The 19,286-nt window shown below is 38.6% G+C and overlaps 1 protein-coding gene across 2 annotated transcripts in view; it reads right to left on the bottom strand.

The window, feature by feature from the left end:
• LOC139764408 (probable phospholipid-transporting ATPase IIB) overlaps positions 1-19,286 on the bottom strand; it is a 92,457-nt gene that overhangs the window by 19,501 nt on the left and 53,670 nt on the right. For both annotated transcript variants that reach the window (XR_011716369.1, XM_071690969.1), the window contains exons 13-15: positions 13,693-13,794; positions 12,230-12,352; positions 7,303-7,523 (exon numbers count right to left, since the gene is read on the bottom strand). Coding sequence is in view for 1 of the 2 variants with exons in the window: in XM_071690969.1 (XP_071547070.1) it covers positions 7,303-7,523; positions 12,230-12,352; positions 13,693-13,794 (446 nt within the window). In the remaining variant the exon portion in view is untranslated. The remainder of the gene's footprint in view (positions 1-7,302; positions 7,524-12,229; positions 12,353-13,692; positions 13,795-19,286) is intronic.

Below are 19,286 nucleotides of genomic sequence, written 5' to 3'. Positions count from 1 at the left end.
ATGAAAGAGTCCTTTTATTAACCAGGACCTTTCTAATTAAGGCTCCTGCTGCCCAAGGCTGAACTACTTCCAGAGAAGTTCTTGAATGAGACTGTACTCCTAATGACACAGCCTTGAACTGGTGGAGTCCAGTAACAACAATCACATCTTTAAAAAGATTATATATCACATGTACCCCAAGCATGATTACAGTATCTGTTTTAATTGAGGACTGTTTAGTGCTAGATTACTGAACAAAACAAGGTGATAAATTTTTCCTTTTAACTGCAACAATGTAAAGATAAAAACACTATTGTAAGGCTGTACAATTTAAGTAATCATGTTTTTTAGTTAATTCACTCCCTCTTCTTTATTAGCATTTATTATATTATTTTGTAAACTGACATATATTTTCCTCTCTTCCTACACGTACACATGCCTTACATCCTCGATAAAAACTTTTCACTGCTTCTAACAACTTGCCTCCCACACCATATATTCTTAATACCTTCCACAGAGCATCTCTATCAACTCTATCATATGCCTTCTCCAGATCCATAAATGCTACATACAAATCCATTTGCTTTTCTAAGTATTTCTCACATACATTCTTCAAAGCAAACACCTGATCCACACATCCTCTACCACTTCTGAAACCGCACTGCTCTTCCCCAATCTGATGCTCTGTACATGCCTTCACCCTCTCAATCAATACCCTCCCATATAATTTACCAGGAATACTCAACAAACTTATACCTCTGTAATTTGAGCACTCACTCTTATCCCCTTTGCCTCTGTACAATGGCACTATGCACGCATTCCGCCAATCCTCAGGCACCTCACCATGAGTCATACATACATTAAATAACCTTACCAACCAGTCAACAATACAGTCACCCCCTTTTTTAATAAATTCCACTGCAATACCATCCAAACCTGCTGCCTTGCCGGCTTTCATCTTCCGCAAAGCTTTTACTACCTCTTCTCGGTTTACCAAATCATTTTCCCTAACCCTCTCACTTTGCACACCACCTCGACCAAAACACCCTATATCTGCCACTCTGTCATCAGACACATTCAACAAACCTTCAAAATACTCATTCCATCTCCTTCTCACATCACCACTACTTGTTATCACCTCCCCATTTACGCCCTTCACTGAAGTTCCCATTTGCTCCCTTGTCTTACGCACCCTATTTACCTCTTTCCAGGCATGTGTACGTGTAGGAAGAGAGGAAAGTGATTGGTTCTCAGTGAATGTAGGTTTGCGGCAGGGGTGTGTGATGTCTCCATGGTTGTTTAATTTGTTTATGGATGGGGTTGTTAGGGAGGTAAATGCAAGAGTCCTGGAAAGAGGGGCAAGTATGAAGTCTGTTGGGGATGAGAGAGCTTGGGAAGTGAGTCAGTTGTTGTTCGCTGATGATACAGCGCTGGTGGCTGATTCATGTGAGAAACTGCAGAAGCTGGTGACTGAGTTTGGTAAAGTGTGTGGAAGAAGAAAGTTAAGAGTAAATGTGAATAAGAGCAAGGTTATTAGGTACAGTAGGGTTGAGGGTCAAGTCAATTGGGAGGTGAGTTTGAATGGAGAAAAACTGGAGGAAGTGAAGTGTTTTAGATATCTGGGAGTGGATCTGTCAGCGGATGGAACCATGGAAGCGGAAGTGGATCATAGGGTGGGGGAGGGGGCGAAAATTTTGGGAGCCTTGAAAAATGTGTGGAAGTCGAGAACATTATCTCGGAAAGCAAAAATGGGTATGTTTGAAGGAATAGTGGTTCCAACAATGTTGTATGGTTGCGAGGCGTGGGCTATGGATAGAGTTGTGCGCAGGAGGATGGATGTGCTGGAAATGAGATGTTTGAGGACAATGTGTGGTGTGAGGTGGTTTGATCGAGTAAGTAACGTAAGGGTAAGAGAGATGTGTGGAAATAAAAAGAGCGTGGTTGAGAGAGCAGAAGAGGGTGTTTTGAAATGGTTTGGGCACATGGAGAGAATGAGTGAGGAAAGATTGACCAAGAGGATATATGTGTCGGAGGTGGAGGGAACGAGGAGAAGAGGGAGACCAAATTGGAGGTGGAAAGATGGAGTGAAAAAGATTTTGTGTGATCGGGGCCTGAACATGCAGGAGGGTGAAAGGAGGGCAAGGAATAGAGTGAATTGGAGCGATGTGGTATACAGGGTTTGACGTGCTGTCAGTGGATTGAATCAAGGCATGTGAAGCGTCTGGGGTAAACCATGGAAAGCTGTGTAGGTATGTATATTTGCGTGTGTGGACGTGTGTATGTACATGTGTATGGGGGGGGGTTGGGCCATTTCTTTCGTCTGTTTCCTTGCGCTACCTCGCAAACGCGGGAGACAGCGACAAAGTATAAAAAAAAAAAAAAAAAAAAACATATATTTTCAGCTGCTGGCTGTATTTTAATATACAGGAAATAGTTGGTAGAAAGATATCCACCAGGAAGGTATATTACCAGCGCCACCCATCTAGGTATTGAGAGGGCTAATGATGGCTGCATAGCGAGCCAGCACTTCAGTGGATGTCAATTTATACTCCTTTTACCCAAATAGTTGTCTTTTCTTATTGCCTCACCCACACCTGGACTGCTGATATTCTGTCCACAAACATACACACTCTCCTTGTCACAAACAACAGTTGACAACACTTAAGACAAACAATTCATTCTTAGCAACGCTACATTTTCCTGCGGTGAGCACTTTGTACTAGCCCTGTCTTTTGGCAAAATGGTAGGAGCAATTAATTGAGGTGGTAGGTAGGAACGTTAGACAGGAGCTTTAGGAAGAAACAATTGGTAGAGGTTCTGTTTCGTTTGTTTCCTTGCACTACCTCGCAAACGCGGAAGACAGCGAATAAGTATTAAATAAGTATAATAGTAGTTTGTAATATCAGGCAGGAATATTAGGTAGACACATTAGGGAGAAGCACTTGGTAAGAACATTGGGTAGGAGCCTCCGAAAACACTGTGCTAAAGTTACCTTCTGCCAGTGGCCTGTTACAGGGTGTGGCACTAAAGGCTAAGAAGCAGCAATGGAATCTAAAAGTTATGAAGACTTTTGCCATTACCATCCCCTTGAGGGAGCTCCTGTAGGACATGGGCATCAAAGATAGAGACAAACAGACAGAAGACTATTAATATCATTTTCTATACGAGACTAATATCATTATCATCAATCTTTTTTATATCTGCTCACCCTTTTCCACCTTTACAAGGTACTATTTGAATAAAATCATCAATTGGCTCCAACTGGCTCCTACTTTTGTTCTTATAGGGATTAACATCCTGGGTGCATTAAGAGGCATGTGAAAAGAGAGGTCAGTTCTTAACAGGACAAAGACAGGTACGTATGAAGGCAAAGAAGTCCAGCCAGAGTTGCGAAATGTGAGTCTTGGGCTTGAATGCAAGAGAAAGGAAGAGAGTGATATATTAGAAAAAAATGCCTATGGAAGATATGTGGTGTGAGGTGGACTATTCATGTAAGGAATAACAGGGCAAGAGCAAAAAGTGGTAGTAAATGCAGTCTGACTGAGATACCCAACCAGGTTGTGCTGAAATGGTTTGGACACATGGAGAGGAAAAGTGAAGAAAGATTAAGTGAAGAAAGAGGAAGAGACAAATGAGATGCAAGGATGGAGTGAAGGAGGCTTAGGGTATTTAAGGGTGAGAGTAACAGGCCTGCATGTGATAGGAAGAAATGGAGTAACATGGTATATGATGGAAAGAACTGGACTAACATGGTATATGGGGGGCGATGTGCTATGTTGATGGGCTAAACCAGAGCATATGATGTGGTCAAGACCATAGTCATGAAAAATTGTGGAGACTGATTTTGGATGGTAAATTCTGGTTTCATTATATTACACACAACAACTAGTTAAGAAATGTGTCTCAATAAGGCCACTGTTTGGTTGGTCTAATGATACTTAGCAATGGCATAAGAAGAATCACTATCAAATATGAAAAAAATCATTATTATAATCATGATTATTATCATTATCATTATTATAACTGATATTAGTTTATCTGTTTCCTTTAACATGTTTGGCATTTCTGGTGTTCTGTGAGGTAGCACCAAGAACAGATGAAGAATTGGCCATATTCACCCATACCCACTTTCTGTCATACCAAATGCACTGAAACTAGGGCCCCATCCACAATCAGGCCCAACAGACTTTTCCATGGTTTTCTCCAACAGCCTCATGTGACTTGGTTCATTGTTGTTACCATTACTATTATTTTTTCATACTTGATTGCCATTGCCCACATTAGCAAGGTAGTGCCAGGAACAGATGAAGAAAGGTTGCATTTACTCATATCCATTCTCTAGCTGTCATGTGCAATGCACCAAAACCACAGCTCCTTTTCAACAACCAAGCCCCACAGACTTTCCCATGGTTTCCCCTGGATGCTTCACATGCCTTGGTTCAGTCTATTGACAGCACATTGTTCCAATTCACTATCCCATGAATGCCTTTCTCCCTCCTGCATGTTCAGGTCCTGATCTTAAAATTCTTTTTACTTCATCCTTCTACCTCCAATTTGGTTTACCCCTTTTCTTTGTCCTCTCCACTGCAGATACAAATATCCTCTTTGTCAACTTCTTCTTACTCATTCTTTCCATATGTCCAAACCATTTCTGCACACTCTTGTCAGCTCTCTCATCCACATTCTTTTTATTACCACAAGTCTCTCTTACCCTTTTATTACTTAATCAATCAAACCATTATTATCATCATTATCATTCTTCTTATTATCATCATCATCATCACCATCATCATCATTATTATTCATTATTATTATACTTGAAGGGTCAGGACCTTGAACATGCAGCAGGTTGTGAGACATGCATGGGATAGAATGACCAGGAGTGATGTGGTTTACAGGGAATGATATGCTGTCAATGAGTTGAAAATGGACATGCAAAGCAGTTGTGGGAAATCATGAAAAGGCCTGTGGGGCCTGGTTGTGGATGGGGGTTCTGGTCTCTGCATTACATATGACAGCTAGTGTGTGTATGTAAGCAGATGAGGCTATTCCTTTATTCATTCCTGGCACTACCTTACTAATATGGGAAGTGGCAAAATGTGAAAGGTGTCACATATATATTTTGTGGGAAGAAAGCTCCTAAAGGCAGTGAAGAGCTTTTATCAAGAAAGCAAGGAGTGCATGCAAACAGGAAGAGAAGAGGATGAACATTTCAAGGTAAAGGTGGACCTATGGCAGAGGTGTGTGATGTCACCTTGGCTGTTTAATCTGTTTACGGATGGGGTGGTGAAGGAAGTGAAACCAAGGTTCCTGGATAGAGGCAAAGGTATAGAGTCTGTTGGAGAGAGCCTGGGGGTGAGTCAGTCATTCTTCACTGGCAACAAGGTGCTAGTAGCAAATTTGAGTGAGAAAATGCAGAAGTTGGTGCCCTGAGTTTAAGAAAGAGTGTGAAAGGAGAAAGTTGGCAGGTAAATGTCAACAAAAGCAAGGTTAGTAAGTTCAACAATGAAAAGCGACAGGGTATATGAAGTGTGAGTTTGAATGGAGAGAATCTGGAGGAAGCTGAGTGTTTTATATACTTGGAAGTGGAAATGGAAGTAAATGAAATTGGGAATTGAAGTGGGACACATGGTGGGTGAGGGAGCAAATGTCATAGGCACATTGGGAAATATGTGGAATGAAAGGTCACTATCTTTGAGGGTTGAGATTAGTATATTTGATGGGACAGTGGTCCTGTCAGTGCCATATGGATGCAAGGAATGAGAATCAGAAAAAATGTGTAAAGAATAATGTAAGAGGACAGCATGTGGTACAAAGAGAACTAATCAAATAAAAATGATAGGAGAAGAGAGAGAGATGGTAATAAGTGGAGCACTGTATGAAAAAGGTGAAACTGTACGCTAAAATGGCTTGGACATATGGAGATGATGAGTAAGGAAACAATGACTAAAACAGTATACATATCAGAAGTGGAGAGAACAAGGAAAAGGAGAAAACATAGGAAGAGGTGGAGGAATGGAGTGAAAGATGCTTTGAAGATTCAGAGACTGAAGATGCAGGAGGATGTGAGGCATACTGGGGAGAGTGAACTGGGGGCAAATGCAAGGCTTGGAGAGAGGAGTAGATCTGCAGTCTGTTGGCTGTGGAGGGTGTGGGGGTCTTGAAGGTTGACTAAATTGAAAAATTGCATAAGCTGATGTCCAAGTTTAGGAGAGTGTGGGAAAGGGAAAATCTGAGAGTAAATGTGAATATAAGTGAGGTGAAGTTTAGCAGGGGAGGAGGAGAGGTTGGTTGAAAAGTAAATCTAACAGGAGAGCCTAGAGGAAGCAGAATGTTTTAGACACCTGTGAGTGGATATGGAAACGCACAAGGGTTTAAGATCTTGGAGCACTGAGAAGTGTGTGGTAAGAGAGGTCAATGTCTGAGAGGGTAAAGACAGTTATGTAAAATGGTACACTAGTCCCAACAGTGTTATATGCACGCTAGATGTAGACCCTATATAATAAAAAGATGTATGGAAAAGGCTGGATAAATTGAAAATAAAATGCTTGAGAACATTATGTATCATGAGATAGGTTATTCAAGTAAGAAACAAGATAGAAGAGATAGCTGTGATAGTAATACAAGTATATGTCCAGTAAAACTTAAGAGGGTTCGCTGAGATGGATTGGTCATATGGAGAGGATAAGTGAGAAGCCGATGAAGATGGAATACTTGACAGAAGTGGGTGGAACATGGAGATGGGGGAAACTGTGAACAAGATGGAAGGATGGAATGAAAGATGCTTTGAGTGACCGGTGCCTGAACATGCTTGAAACTGTGAGGTATGCAAGAGACAGAGTAATTAAGAGCAATACAATGAATAATGTGGCATCAGTTTGCTGAGCCGGGGCATACGAAGCTGTCAGAGGGCTCTGGATTTGGTGTCCTATTCATGAGAGCTAAAGAGAGGAAGTACGCAATTGAAGCCATTCTTCATCTGTTGCTAATACTAGTTCACTATGCAGGAAATGGCAAAAAGTTAAACTACTGTGAAAGTGAAGCATTCATTGTTTCGACAATACTGTAACCACATTCAAAGGAGAAAATATTTCCTGAAATATGTAGGTAAATACATCATTCTCCATTTTTTATTGGCACTTATTCATTAAAAACAAATAAGTTTTGTAAGACCATAGATGTAGAATTCTTCAAGGAAATTTTTATGATTTTTGAGAGAAACACAAGTAAAATCAAATCAAATGCCACTTCCGGATCATTCAATTATTCTGTGTTGAACAGTATGGGAATTACTGTTCTAGCATTAACAGAAACCAAACTTACCCAACCATGAGGAATCCTTGATACAAAGCAACACTGGAAAAGTAGAATATTGATGAAAATATTGCTTGAATGGTGGATATGATGAGGCCACGATGCATAACAAACTGGGAGAGAGCTGCTGAGCGCTTGTAAGAATTACGACCATGCACAAGACACAGCCTTGCAATATGCTGGAATTGTTCAACACTGAAGTCAGCTGCTAAGGAGGCTTGCTTCCCTTCCTGTGGATAAGAGATTCTTATCTACAACCTTAAAAACCCTAAATTCCAAAACACTTAATTCCTAAAATTCATATTTATAATTTACATTTCAAGGTCTAAAGGCTAATAAAAAAAATCACTGAAATTGAAGAATGTCCTGCTATATTTCCAAGTTAACCATTACTTGCAACTATTAGGTTTTCACAAACAAAAAATTTCCCAGTTCTTGTGTTACATGTTTTGTAATTCATATGTATGAGAAAACTGGAAAGATAAATGACAAGTAAAAGAATCATATATATATAAAAGGGCTTTAAAAAAAACATAGAAATGTGAGTCTGAAATCAATATCAAATTCACAGTGTATCCAGTTCAGTATAAACTAATCAGTCAATCACCATCTGGTAAGTGAACGAACATCAACCACCAAGTTTATCAATGCAGAATTTCTTCGAAACAATTCATTCATGGAAGTATCATTTTCCCATCTTGATACTAATATAACTTTTATAAGTGTAGTTCCACATTCTCACATTCCATCATGCCCCTGGCCTCCCATTATATGTAAAAGACAACAAAGATGGTGTGTGAAATAAGATAGCAGGCTTACAATGAATGATAAAGGTCTGTAAATATGCCCATCATGAAGGAGAGAAGATATATGAGTGTGTTGCTAACAGCCTTCAAGTTTCTAAACTGTTTGGATGACAGCGACTAAAAATAGTTCTTCACAAAATGCAGTAACAGATTAATCAAAAGTCATAAAAAGAAGCTAGGCAAAAGGCTTGTTGGAAAGGATCTGAAGAAGTATTATTTTAATATTCTTAGTGTAAGAGTAATGGATGGTAGGTACAGACTAAGTACTGTAACCGTAAATGCTGGAGGTATACTGATGTTTAAAAAGATGAATTTTGAAGGATGAAAAGCTGTTCCTTTTATGAGGAGGTGTTTCATAAGATATGAGATTCTGCAAGATCCCTAAGTTTAGAAGTGTCCAACTTCCCTCCTTCTGATGAAGTTTAGGCCTATCACCACCTGCTTACCATACTTCAGTAGTTGTAGCCTTCAGCTCAACCTAGCTTATGCCCATGCCAATCAGCGATCTCCATTCAGGAGTGACATGATCATCATCCAGCTAGGCGAGTTGCTAGTTATGCTGGTAGCCTATAATCCTAATAACATGGATGTCAACCTAATGGTAGTTATCTCTGGTTAAGGTGAGCTTTTTTAAAAAGAAACAGAAAGTTGAAAGGACACCACAACCTGAAAAACTGATTGTGAAACATCACCTTACAGATAAGCAGTTTTTCATTTTTCAAAAGTCATCTTTCTCTCTATGGTATGTCTTTCCTGCTAACTGAGAAAGCATACCAACATGGAGGAGTAGGGTTAGAGAGAAAATTTTATCCTACAAAACACTATGGAAAAAAGTTATATTAAAAGTGATGTGTGGCACATTAGCATGTTTATGTCTCAAAGGAGGAGAACCAAGTACCACAAAAGGTTGATTCATGGCATTAGGGGTAAATAATCATTTGATATATGGTAGAAGTTTAAGAATTTCAGAGACTTCTTATAAATCTTATCCATGGAAAGGCTCCCCAGAGAAAATAGAGGGGAAGTCAACATTTTGACATCACAGGCTCTATTAAACAAACCAGGTTGAGCCAACAAGACCAGTCTTAATCCAAAATGAAATACTTCTTGCTAAAAGGGTTTTCAGATTTCCAGGATAAACAAAGAGTTCCTTGATGGTCTCTTGTGATTTATGTGGGCTCCTACATTCAACTGTGTAGAAGGCATAATTGTTTTCCAAGAAGTAAGGGTTACTTGAAACTTACTAGTTCCATTTGTTTTTAACCCAGAGTTTGGATTGCTCTCAAACTATATCAGTCATCAATGAAATAGAAAAGGTTGTTAAGTCTGCATACTGAAGGTATTTCTCTAACACTTCTTCCAGTCTTCCAAAATTAAGCATTGAGGGAACAAGTGAGAAGGGGTTGAAAAAGTGGATATTTGTATCAGAAGTGGAGGGGACAAGAAGAAAGGGGAGATCAAATTAGTGACAGAAGGGTGGAGTGAATACAATTTTGAGAGTTCAGAGCCTGAACATACTAGAGAAAGAGAGGAATACACTGAATAAAGTTGAATGATGTCATTTACAAGAGAAGAAATGCTGTCTATGGACTGAAACAAGGTATATGAAGCACTGCAAAACTTACAAAGCACAAAAGTAGCTGAGTATGAATTAAACAGCAAAAGGAATTTCAGTTCTCAACCTTACAACATAAATTCCCCACGAACCACAGTTAAGAATCCTTTTCGTCTGGAGTAAAGGAGTAAAGACGGAAAGGGAACAAGCTACTGAAAAATGCTTAGAGCCACAGAATAAGTCATGCTGTGAGGCATAAGGAATAAGGGAGTCTAGGCATGATAACATCAAGTTTTGAGAGTGATGTGATAAGGAAAATACTCAGCACTCTTGGAATGCCACGACAACAAGAAGGCATACCAAGACACTAAATCAACACCAGTAAGGATGTAAAGCTTGAATCATCTAGATGTGAGTAGCAGTCCATACAAGGACTGATAAATCCTATGTATAAATGGAGCAAATCTTCAGTACAAAAGAAATTTCAACATATGGACAGGACTTCCAGTTTCTCTGAGGGAGACTTAGCTATTTACATTATGAGAGATTTCCAAGAAAGGCTGATGTCATAGTGATGACAAGTATATTCACTGTGTTAAGTGACAGCATTATCAATACATCACAAAAAATAGGAAAGCTTGAGAAGGATTTTTCTTTTTGAGAGAGAAAGATATGGGCAGAGATTGAGTTTTGGAGGCATTAACCTTAACCAGGTTTCATCTACCCCACTGAGGTATCCTCTCCAGGAATGAGATTACAGAGGAAGTCATGCTGAGAGGAGATGCAGACTGAGTGAGAGATGATGAAGCAGAATTAAAGGAAATGAAGGATTATAGTAATGAGTCATCAGCATATGAATGCATCTTATTATCATATGAAGAAAGGAAACCAGAGATAAAAAGAAGAGTGTAGGAGCCAGAAAAGAACCTGAGACCCCACTGTTGGCAGGGAAAGGGTGAGAGGCTGATCCATCAACAACTATGGAGATGGATTGGCCAAAGAGGATACTAGATATGTGGGGGGGGGGGGATATATATGGGAGGGGAGTCAAAAGAGGGAAGCTTGGAGACTTGATCCCAATGCCACAACCAATCAAAAGCTTTTGATATAAAAATGGCACTTGCACAGTGAATTTATCCACCTCAGTGAGCGATACCAGTATCTACTAAGATATCTCATATTTCAGCATGTGTTGTGAAAACTTGGTGTTACTCAAGAGATGGCCTTTAGTGGTTGGAATATGATTCCAAATAATTTTGCCAAAGCTTTCAGATTCAAAGTCACTTATAAGATTGGCTGAGTATTAAGCATTCTTCTCCTTCTTACTTAAAGTACTATTATTCTAAGGTTTAGAAAAGTTCCACTTTAGGAAAATCATAGAAACAACTACAAGTAATGGATCTTTTACCCATATAACATCAATAATAGAGCACATTAGGTAACTAAGGGAAGTCACATAAGGTTTTCTAAGTTCTGTTCTGTTTATCCTAATTTCATGATACAGTTACAAACTTTTCCAAAGTCAATACATTCCCTCCCAGTTTCAATATGGTAAGGTTTTCATAGGTTCTGACAACTTTTAAAAGTGCTTCCCTTAATTCTACATTGACTCAAAGAAACCTATTTCAGGAAAACATGTAATGGAGGTTTACTGTACTTTTACTTGGAAAAAGTTGTGGATACAGGGTACAAGCTGAGAGAGGAGGCTGTAAATGCAGACCATAAATTAATTTTAAAGACTATACATTAAAGAAAGTTTTTGAGACTAGGCCCCATGACAGTAAAACCACTTTCCCCTACTGCAGAAATAGGTCTATCTATCTGTATCTCTGATGCCTGTTACACATGGAACTCCTTCAAAGGGGTGGCCACAGCAATACAGTCACCATAACAAGTGAACTCCATTGCTGCTTCTCAGCCTTGAGTGCCTCACCCTTAACAGGCCATTGGCAGAAGGCAACTCTGGTTCAGTGTTTGCTGAGGCTCCTACCTAATCTTCCTTATGACTACCACTATCTAATGCTCCTACAAACTACTACTACCTAATGCTCCCCCCTAAATGTTCCTGCCTACTACTTCTATCTACTGCTCCTACCATTTTGCCAAAAGGCAGGGCTAGCACATAGTGCTCACCACAGGAAAAACTAAAGTTATAAGGAATGCTATGTGAGTTAAGTTTTGTCAAGTGTTATGTATGACGAGGATAGACTGACCGTTTGTGCACAGAATGCCAGCTGTCCATGTGTTAGTGAGGCAGACAGAAAAGACAGCTACCTGGGTCAGAGGAGTGCAACTTGACATCCAATGAAGTGTTAGCTCATTATACAGATGTCAGTAACCCTCCCAATACCCAGGCAGGTAGACTGATAATATATCTCCCTGGTCATTGGCTGCCTACTTATTACTACCTACAGATATAGGTAATCACATAATAAACTTTTCACAATATAGCACTGTTCCTTAGATAATGATGCAATGATAATGATACCTTTCTACCTTAGCACTCTTCAACTAAAACGATATTTTTTGTATGACTATATATCCATAATTACTTTTTTCAGAAACAAAATCATACCTTGCCAACTATGCCAATACCAGCATCTGCAGCTTGAATCATTGACACATCGTTGCCTCCATCTCCTACCGCTGCAGTGCGTTTTTTAGTGTGACGCTGTATAAGACGTACAACAGCAGCTTTCTGCCACAAGAAAGGACGTTTATTACATACAATTAATGTAATTTTATCATGAGCTTTATCATAAATTTCAAAATAATTCTGACAATGATGGATAACAGATCAAAAGTTAGTATGAAGCCAAATGAGTTTCTGTGATAAGTAAAACACTCCAAGTAAGAGGAGGTAATATAAACAACTGAACAGTTTCTATCTCTCTTTTATGATAATTTTTCATTTTCATTCACTGTTTCCTGCATTAGATAGATAGCGTCAGAAAGAGATGACTGGGTCTTACAGGAAATATCTTCACTTTGCTTCCTTTCTCTGTTCCTTCTTTTCAAAAGTAATAATACATATGGTGAGAACTTTTGCTTTGTATTCCAGATCAATATATCACTAATTATGGGTCCTCCAACAAAGGTTTGACCTAACAATCCAAGAAGTTCAAAAAAATACTCCTTTAAAATGCTGGTATATGTAATATTCAGGTTCCACTTCATTAAGGATTAAGCACAAACTTTTTGAAACATTTATGATACATGAGAAATCTAAGCACAGAATCATGAGTGATAAAGAAAACAAAATAAAAGAGACCTTTCTAAAATAAAATATCTGACTCCAAACCATTAACAATTTCTATTATTACCGTTAAATCACAGACTTAAGATCAATGAATTGTAACAAAAATGAAATTTTCACAATATTCAAATTTTTCTTATACAAAAATCAACATAACATTCATTCTTCAAAACTGCACATAAACATGTGAAATTTGCAAAGGGTACAGTGATAATCAGAATCATTTAGTAATATGTTCATATCTTACATAAGGCCAAAACTAGTTTGTGCTTCTCAAGTTTGGCAAAGAAGGGGAAATGAGCTAACAGAGATGGTCCAGAGGAAAGAGAAAAAGATATTTCCACTCTCAAAAGAAGTGAAGTACAATGAAAAGCCTACAGCCTTAAATTTGCCCAACTTGGAAGAGAGAAGAGTGAGGGTAATCTTGTCAAAACCTCTGGGTTTTTAAAAGAGATCCATGACATGGACAGTGAATAATTCTTCAAGAGGTGCAGGGACAGAGCCAGAGGACATAATGTGAAAATAATAATGAAATGCTAAAAAAGATATGAATGAGTACTTATATAGTAAAAGAGTAGTGGAAGAATGGAATAAAATGAATCAATCATGATTAATGCAAACAGCACAAAGACACTTAAGAAACTGCATGACAGATGAAAATGTTCATGAGCTTGGACCCCAAAAGTGTATACAAATAAGTGATTACCAATAATTACACATCTAAACTAAAAATGAGTATTGACGTTAAATGCAAACTGAAACTTAAGAATGTTTGAAAATACCTGAGTTGGTGAACATCTGCACACTACAACTGCTGGACATTGCACAGCAAGATCCATCAACTCATGTTCATAATACTGAAGACAGGTTTCAAGTGCATCACCCTGAGAAAGAATAGATAAATGAAAGAACTAAAAGTTATAAAATGCTTACTCAATTTCTTTACGTATAATATGGAAAACTCATAAAAAAGTGACTTCATACAATACATGTGGAAGCATGCCAGTATATACATGTCATCATATGACTGGATAGTTGCACTGACTGTACAGTTGTACAAATGAAAATGTGAATAATCAATGTAATTTCTGGTAAGTGACCTTTCACAAAAGATGCATGTCTACATTCACTTAATCCATTCCCAGTGAATGAGAAAGTTCATGATAATAAAAAACTATAAAACTGTTGTCAAAACTAATTATAATGAATCTATAAAAACAGAGAAACTCTTTCTCTTCTGTAAGCATGAGAGACTCTCTATGGTATTCCCTTGGAAAATCAGGGTTAGGACTTCCCAATCCTCAGCTTTTCTGATGAGGAAGTGGTGGCCTTTCCCACCCTTGCAGTCCATTCAACCATGCAATGACAGCATGCTTGTTTCAGGCCAGCCTTCTGCCAACTAGAGACAACCACAGAGAAGAAATCATTAGCCTTCTCTTTCTAGCTGCCAGCAGCTAAAAATGAGTAAATTGCAGACATCAACCTAAAATCAGTCAGAGACAGTATAAAGGTCTTTTGAAGAAAGAGAGAGGAGGGGTAGGGTAAGAATACCAGGTAAAAATGCTGATATGGCACTGCTTAGGAGAGAAAAGTTTTTCAGTTATCTTAACTTGCACCTCTTTCCCCTGCAATAAGTCCTTTAAGCAAGACAGCACACCTACTTGAAAGAGAAAGGATGATAGAAAACTTTAAAGAAAGAAAACTAAAGTTACAACCAAAAATAAATACCTTCAATGGTCATTTGGAGGCAAACTGGACTATTCGAAAGGAGAAATCCCCAAAGCTACACAATATATGAACTAAAATACTATCTGATAAAGGCAGGAGGAGTATGCTAAAGATCCCGCTTTTTTATTTCCTCCTACATGAAGTCTGAGGAAGACGAAGGCAGAAAGGAACATTCCTCACATCAAGAACTCTAATATAAAATCCAAGGTAAGTCAATAAAATTAGCTTCTTAATATCTTCTCCTTTCATACTTGATTGTCATTTCCCATATTAGTGAAGAAGCACCAGGAACAGACAAAGAAAGGACACATCCAATCACATCCATTCACTAGCTGTCATGTGTAATGGCCCAAAACCATAGCTCCCTATCCACAAGCAAGTCCCACACACCTTTTCATGGTTTAACCCAAGATGCTTTACATGCCCTGGTTCAGTTCACTGAAAACGCATCGACCCCATTATAACAAATCATTCCAATTCACTTTGTCACATGTATGCCTTTCATCCTCCTGCACATTCAGGCCCCAACAGCTCAAAATCTTTTTCACTCCATCCTTCCATATCCAATTTGGTCTCCTGTTCTCCTTGTTCCCTCAACTTCTGACACATGTAATCTCTTTGTCAACTTTTCCTCACCCACTCTCTTAACATGTACAAACCATTTCAGCATGTCCTCTTCTGCTCTCTCAACCACATCTTTTCATCACTAAACATTTCTCTTACCCTTTCATTATTTACTCAATCAAAACATCTCACCACATACTGTTCTTAAACAATTCACTTTCAGCACATCCACTCTCTTCTGCAAAGCTTTTTTGATAGCCTATGCCTTGCATCCATATAATATTGCTGAGATTACTATTCCTTCAAACATAACCATTTTTGCCCTCCCGAATAACGTTCTCTCTTTCCACACATTCTCTAGAACCTTCACCCTCTAAAACACTTCACTTCCTCCACTTTTTCTCCATTCAAACTCAGATCCCCAACTAAACATATCCCTCAACCCTGCTAAAACCTAATATCCTTGCTTTTATTCAAATTCACTCTCAGCTTTCTCCTTTCACACACTCTTCCAAACTCATTCCCCAACTTCTGCAGTTTCTCACTTGCATCGGCCACTAAAACTGTATAATCAGCAAAACACCAACTGACACACTTCCCAAGCCCTCTCATCCCTCACAGACAACATACTTGCCCCTAATCTTTACCAAAAAGGGTTTCAAGGTTCCAAGGTTGCATGAATGAATGGTCACCTCAATAATGGCAAAATACAGAAAGTTTCTAAGAAATTTAGCTAGGCATGGGGCATGATTCTCTCAAGATGAAGTCTTCCAAGATTTGATAAAAACAGGCTTGTTTCTGTCCTCAACTGTTCCACTCTTTGCCAAAAATTTGGGGCTTGGATTTTCCTCAACCTAGAAGGGACTGTAATTAAAGAAAAGAAAATTCTTGTGTCAAGACAAAGTGTGCAATTCACTAATTCTCCTCACACAAAAAAAAAATTAAAATAGCATTAATTCCCTACCAAATGACATCAGTGCCTCCTTGGTTAAATGAAAAGTTTGCAGGTAATTCATTTTGTAACACCTGTATGCCCTCTACTCTTACCTCAATAATCTGTAAATTTCTGATATCTTCCACTATCACAAAATTCCTCAATAGGACCCACAGCTCTATTGCTGTTTGAATTTCTTGGTATTTCTTTCTATTAAAAGGCAATAAACGTTTTAGAAGCAACCAGAAGGACCATGACTGAAACTCCAATACAGAACAGTTAAGATGAACCTTTTGAGATAATTATATGAGATACAAACAGGTCCAGTAGAAAGTATGGGTTTTAAATTAAGGGTTTTGAAAGCTAATAAACCTTTCATTTCTGAGGTACTGTTGAAATCTATTAAACCTTTTATTTCTGAAGCAGTGTTCACTAAGCAATGAGATACTCCTTGGGAGAAAGTTGGGGTCTAGATTACATCACCTCAGCAAATATCTGCACGGAAGCACTCTTCACTCACCCTTTTCAGCTGATTCATGAATGAATAAAACCTTCCGATCAAACTGAACAGACCCAGTCTCAACCAGAGTAACCATACATCTTGCCTAGTCACCCTTTTCAGCTGATTCATGAATGAGTAAAACCTTCCGATCAAACTGAACAGACCCAGTCTCAGCCAGAGTAACCATACATCTTGCCTAACAGAAATTTACAATGTCATTTTTTTCTGATATTCAGTTTTTCTGTAATTTTTCCTCTAGAACAATGATACATCTTGAAAATCTAACACAACCCCTTTGAAGTTTATGCTGTACATATTCTAGCAGGAAGTGACCATTACTGATCTGTGCTTTTCTTTTTTATTTTCTTTCATTCACGTATGCCATTTCCCTTGTTAGTGAGGTGATGCCAAGAACAAACAAAGAAATAGCTTCATTTGCTCATATCCGTTCCCTAGCTGTCATGTATAATGCATCAAAACTGAAACCCTCTATCCACAATCAAGCCCCACAGACCTTTCTATGGTTCCCCCCTCTGCTTCATATGCCCCAGTTAGCACTTTGATAGCACAATGTTCCCTGTAACTACACTGCTCAAATTCACTCATCCTTTGCATGCTTTGCACAATCCTCCATCTTCAGGCCCCAAGCCAACAAAGCATCTTTCACTCCATCCTTCCTCCTTCTTACTTTCTTCCTTTTCCTTGTTCCTTTCATTTCTTAAGTGTATACCTTCTTAGTCATACTTTCCTCTCTCATCCTCCCCATATTTCCAAACCATTTCAGCACACACTCCTCAACTGTTTCAAACACACTCCTCTTAATACCAAACCTCTCTCTTTTCCTATCATTTCGTATCAATCAAATCTCATTACACCACAGACATTTAATTTCCAACTCATTCACCCTATGTTTTATAATTTTTCTTTAAGGCCCAAATATCTTTTATTTTTCTTAACAATGTGCCTTATCTCCCAATTTTTTTTTTGGACACTCTACAGGAATTCTTTTGTATAAGCTTTTGAATGGGGATTTTTCCCTTTAACCCATTCACATGTCACCTTTAATGCTTGCAGAAGCATCCCATGTACTTTGCCCTCTCATTATATAATAATTTGTGAAGCTGGGAAAAAGACTGATATCAGAATGAGGGTCCCTGTGAATTATATTCGTTTCTGACAAAAATACTTACATGAATATTGTATATATTACTAAATACACCTGATAGTACACCTGGTGTATTTCATGTGCATGGTAGTAGAACAGCAGAAATGGGGAATATGAGCAATTTTTCATCATGACAAGATCTTATATCATTTAGAAAATCATGTTCTTTATAGCAACCTAACAGATATATCTTTCAGAAAATCTGATAAAATCCAGCATACAGAGATCACAATAGATTTTTAGAACTGACATGCTGAAAGCTATTTTTCATACTTGTTTGCTGTTTCCTGCTGTAGCAAGGTAGTAACAGGTAAAGAAAATAAATGGCCTCATTTGCTCAGGTCCACTCATTAGCTGTCATATATGCACCAAAGCCAGAACCTCCTATTCACAATCAGGCTCCACATTTTCCTGTGTTTTCCCCTAACTGCTTCATATGCCCTGGTTCAACTCACTGATAGGATGTATGCCATATCACTGCAATTCCCTGTATCCCTTGCAAACCTCACATCCTCCTGCATGTTCAGGCTCTGAACACTCCAAGTGTCTTTCACATCCTTCCACTTCCTGTTTGGTTTCCGTCTTTTCCTTGTCCCCTCCACTTACAACATAACCTCTCTGCACTCATCCACTCTGTATGTCCAAACCTCTTCAACACACCTTCCCCAGCTCTCTCATACATACTCCTTTATCAAGCCCATCACATACTCTATCTTCTCTTCTTTGATTAACCCTCTACCTATAGCACTGTTCTCAAACAATTAATTTATAACACATCCACCCTCTTTCATACTTATTTATCTAAAGCCCAGACCTCATATCCACATAAGACAATTGGAACAACTATACCATCAAACATTGCCATCTTTGCCTTCATAGAAAATTACCTCTCTTTTCACTCACATCTCAATACATCCAGGATCTTAGCCCTCTCACTCATCATATGGCTCACTTAAGCTTTCATGGTTCCAGTGACTACTATATCAATTCCTAGGTATCTAAATCATCCCACTTCCTCCAGTCCTTCCATCTTTTCAATTTCAAATGCCAATCAATCTGTCTTTCATTCCTTTTTTGAATGATTGAGGCTCCAGTCACAGACAAAAGTCCACAATAAGGCTGGATCTTAACTGAAATATATAGAGATTAATGAAAGGAAAAAGAAGAGACAAGAAAAGCATTTATAAATTCTAAAGTCTTTTGAAGTCATAATATTTAGGAAAGACATGAGAAGGTTGAGAGTTCCAAAGCTCTGAGGTGTAGGGAAAGAAATAGTTTTGAAAATGGCCCACCCTTGAGTTGCCAACAGCCACACACTAATTGTGTGATAAAACAGCTTGCCAAATATTGTGTGGTCTAGCTAATGGTGGGGGCACACAAACATCCAGCTCTCAGGGACAAAAACCAAAGTATTACCTATAGAAGAGGAAAAATGAACCAGCTTTGTGGTGTACAGCAAGTGGGTCAAGCTTTGAAGTAAGCC

Source organism: Panulirus ornatus, chromosome 49 (assembly GCF_036320965.1).
Source record: "Panulirus ornatus isolate Po-2019 chromosome 49, ASM3632096v1, whole genome shotgun sequence".
Classification (NCBI taxonomy): domain Eukaryota; kingdom Metazoa; phylum Arthropoda; class Malacostraca; order Decapoda; family Palinuridae; genus Panulirus; species Panulirus ornatus.
This window is presented reverse-complemented; position numbering and strand designations above follow the sequence as displayed.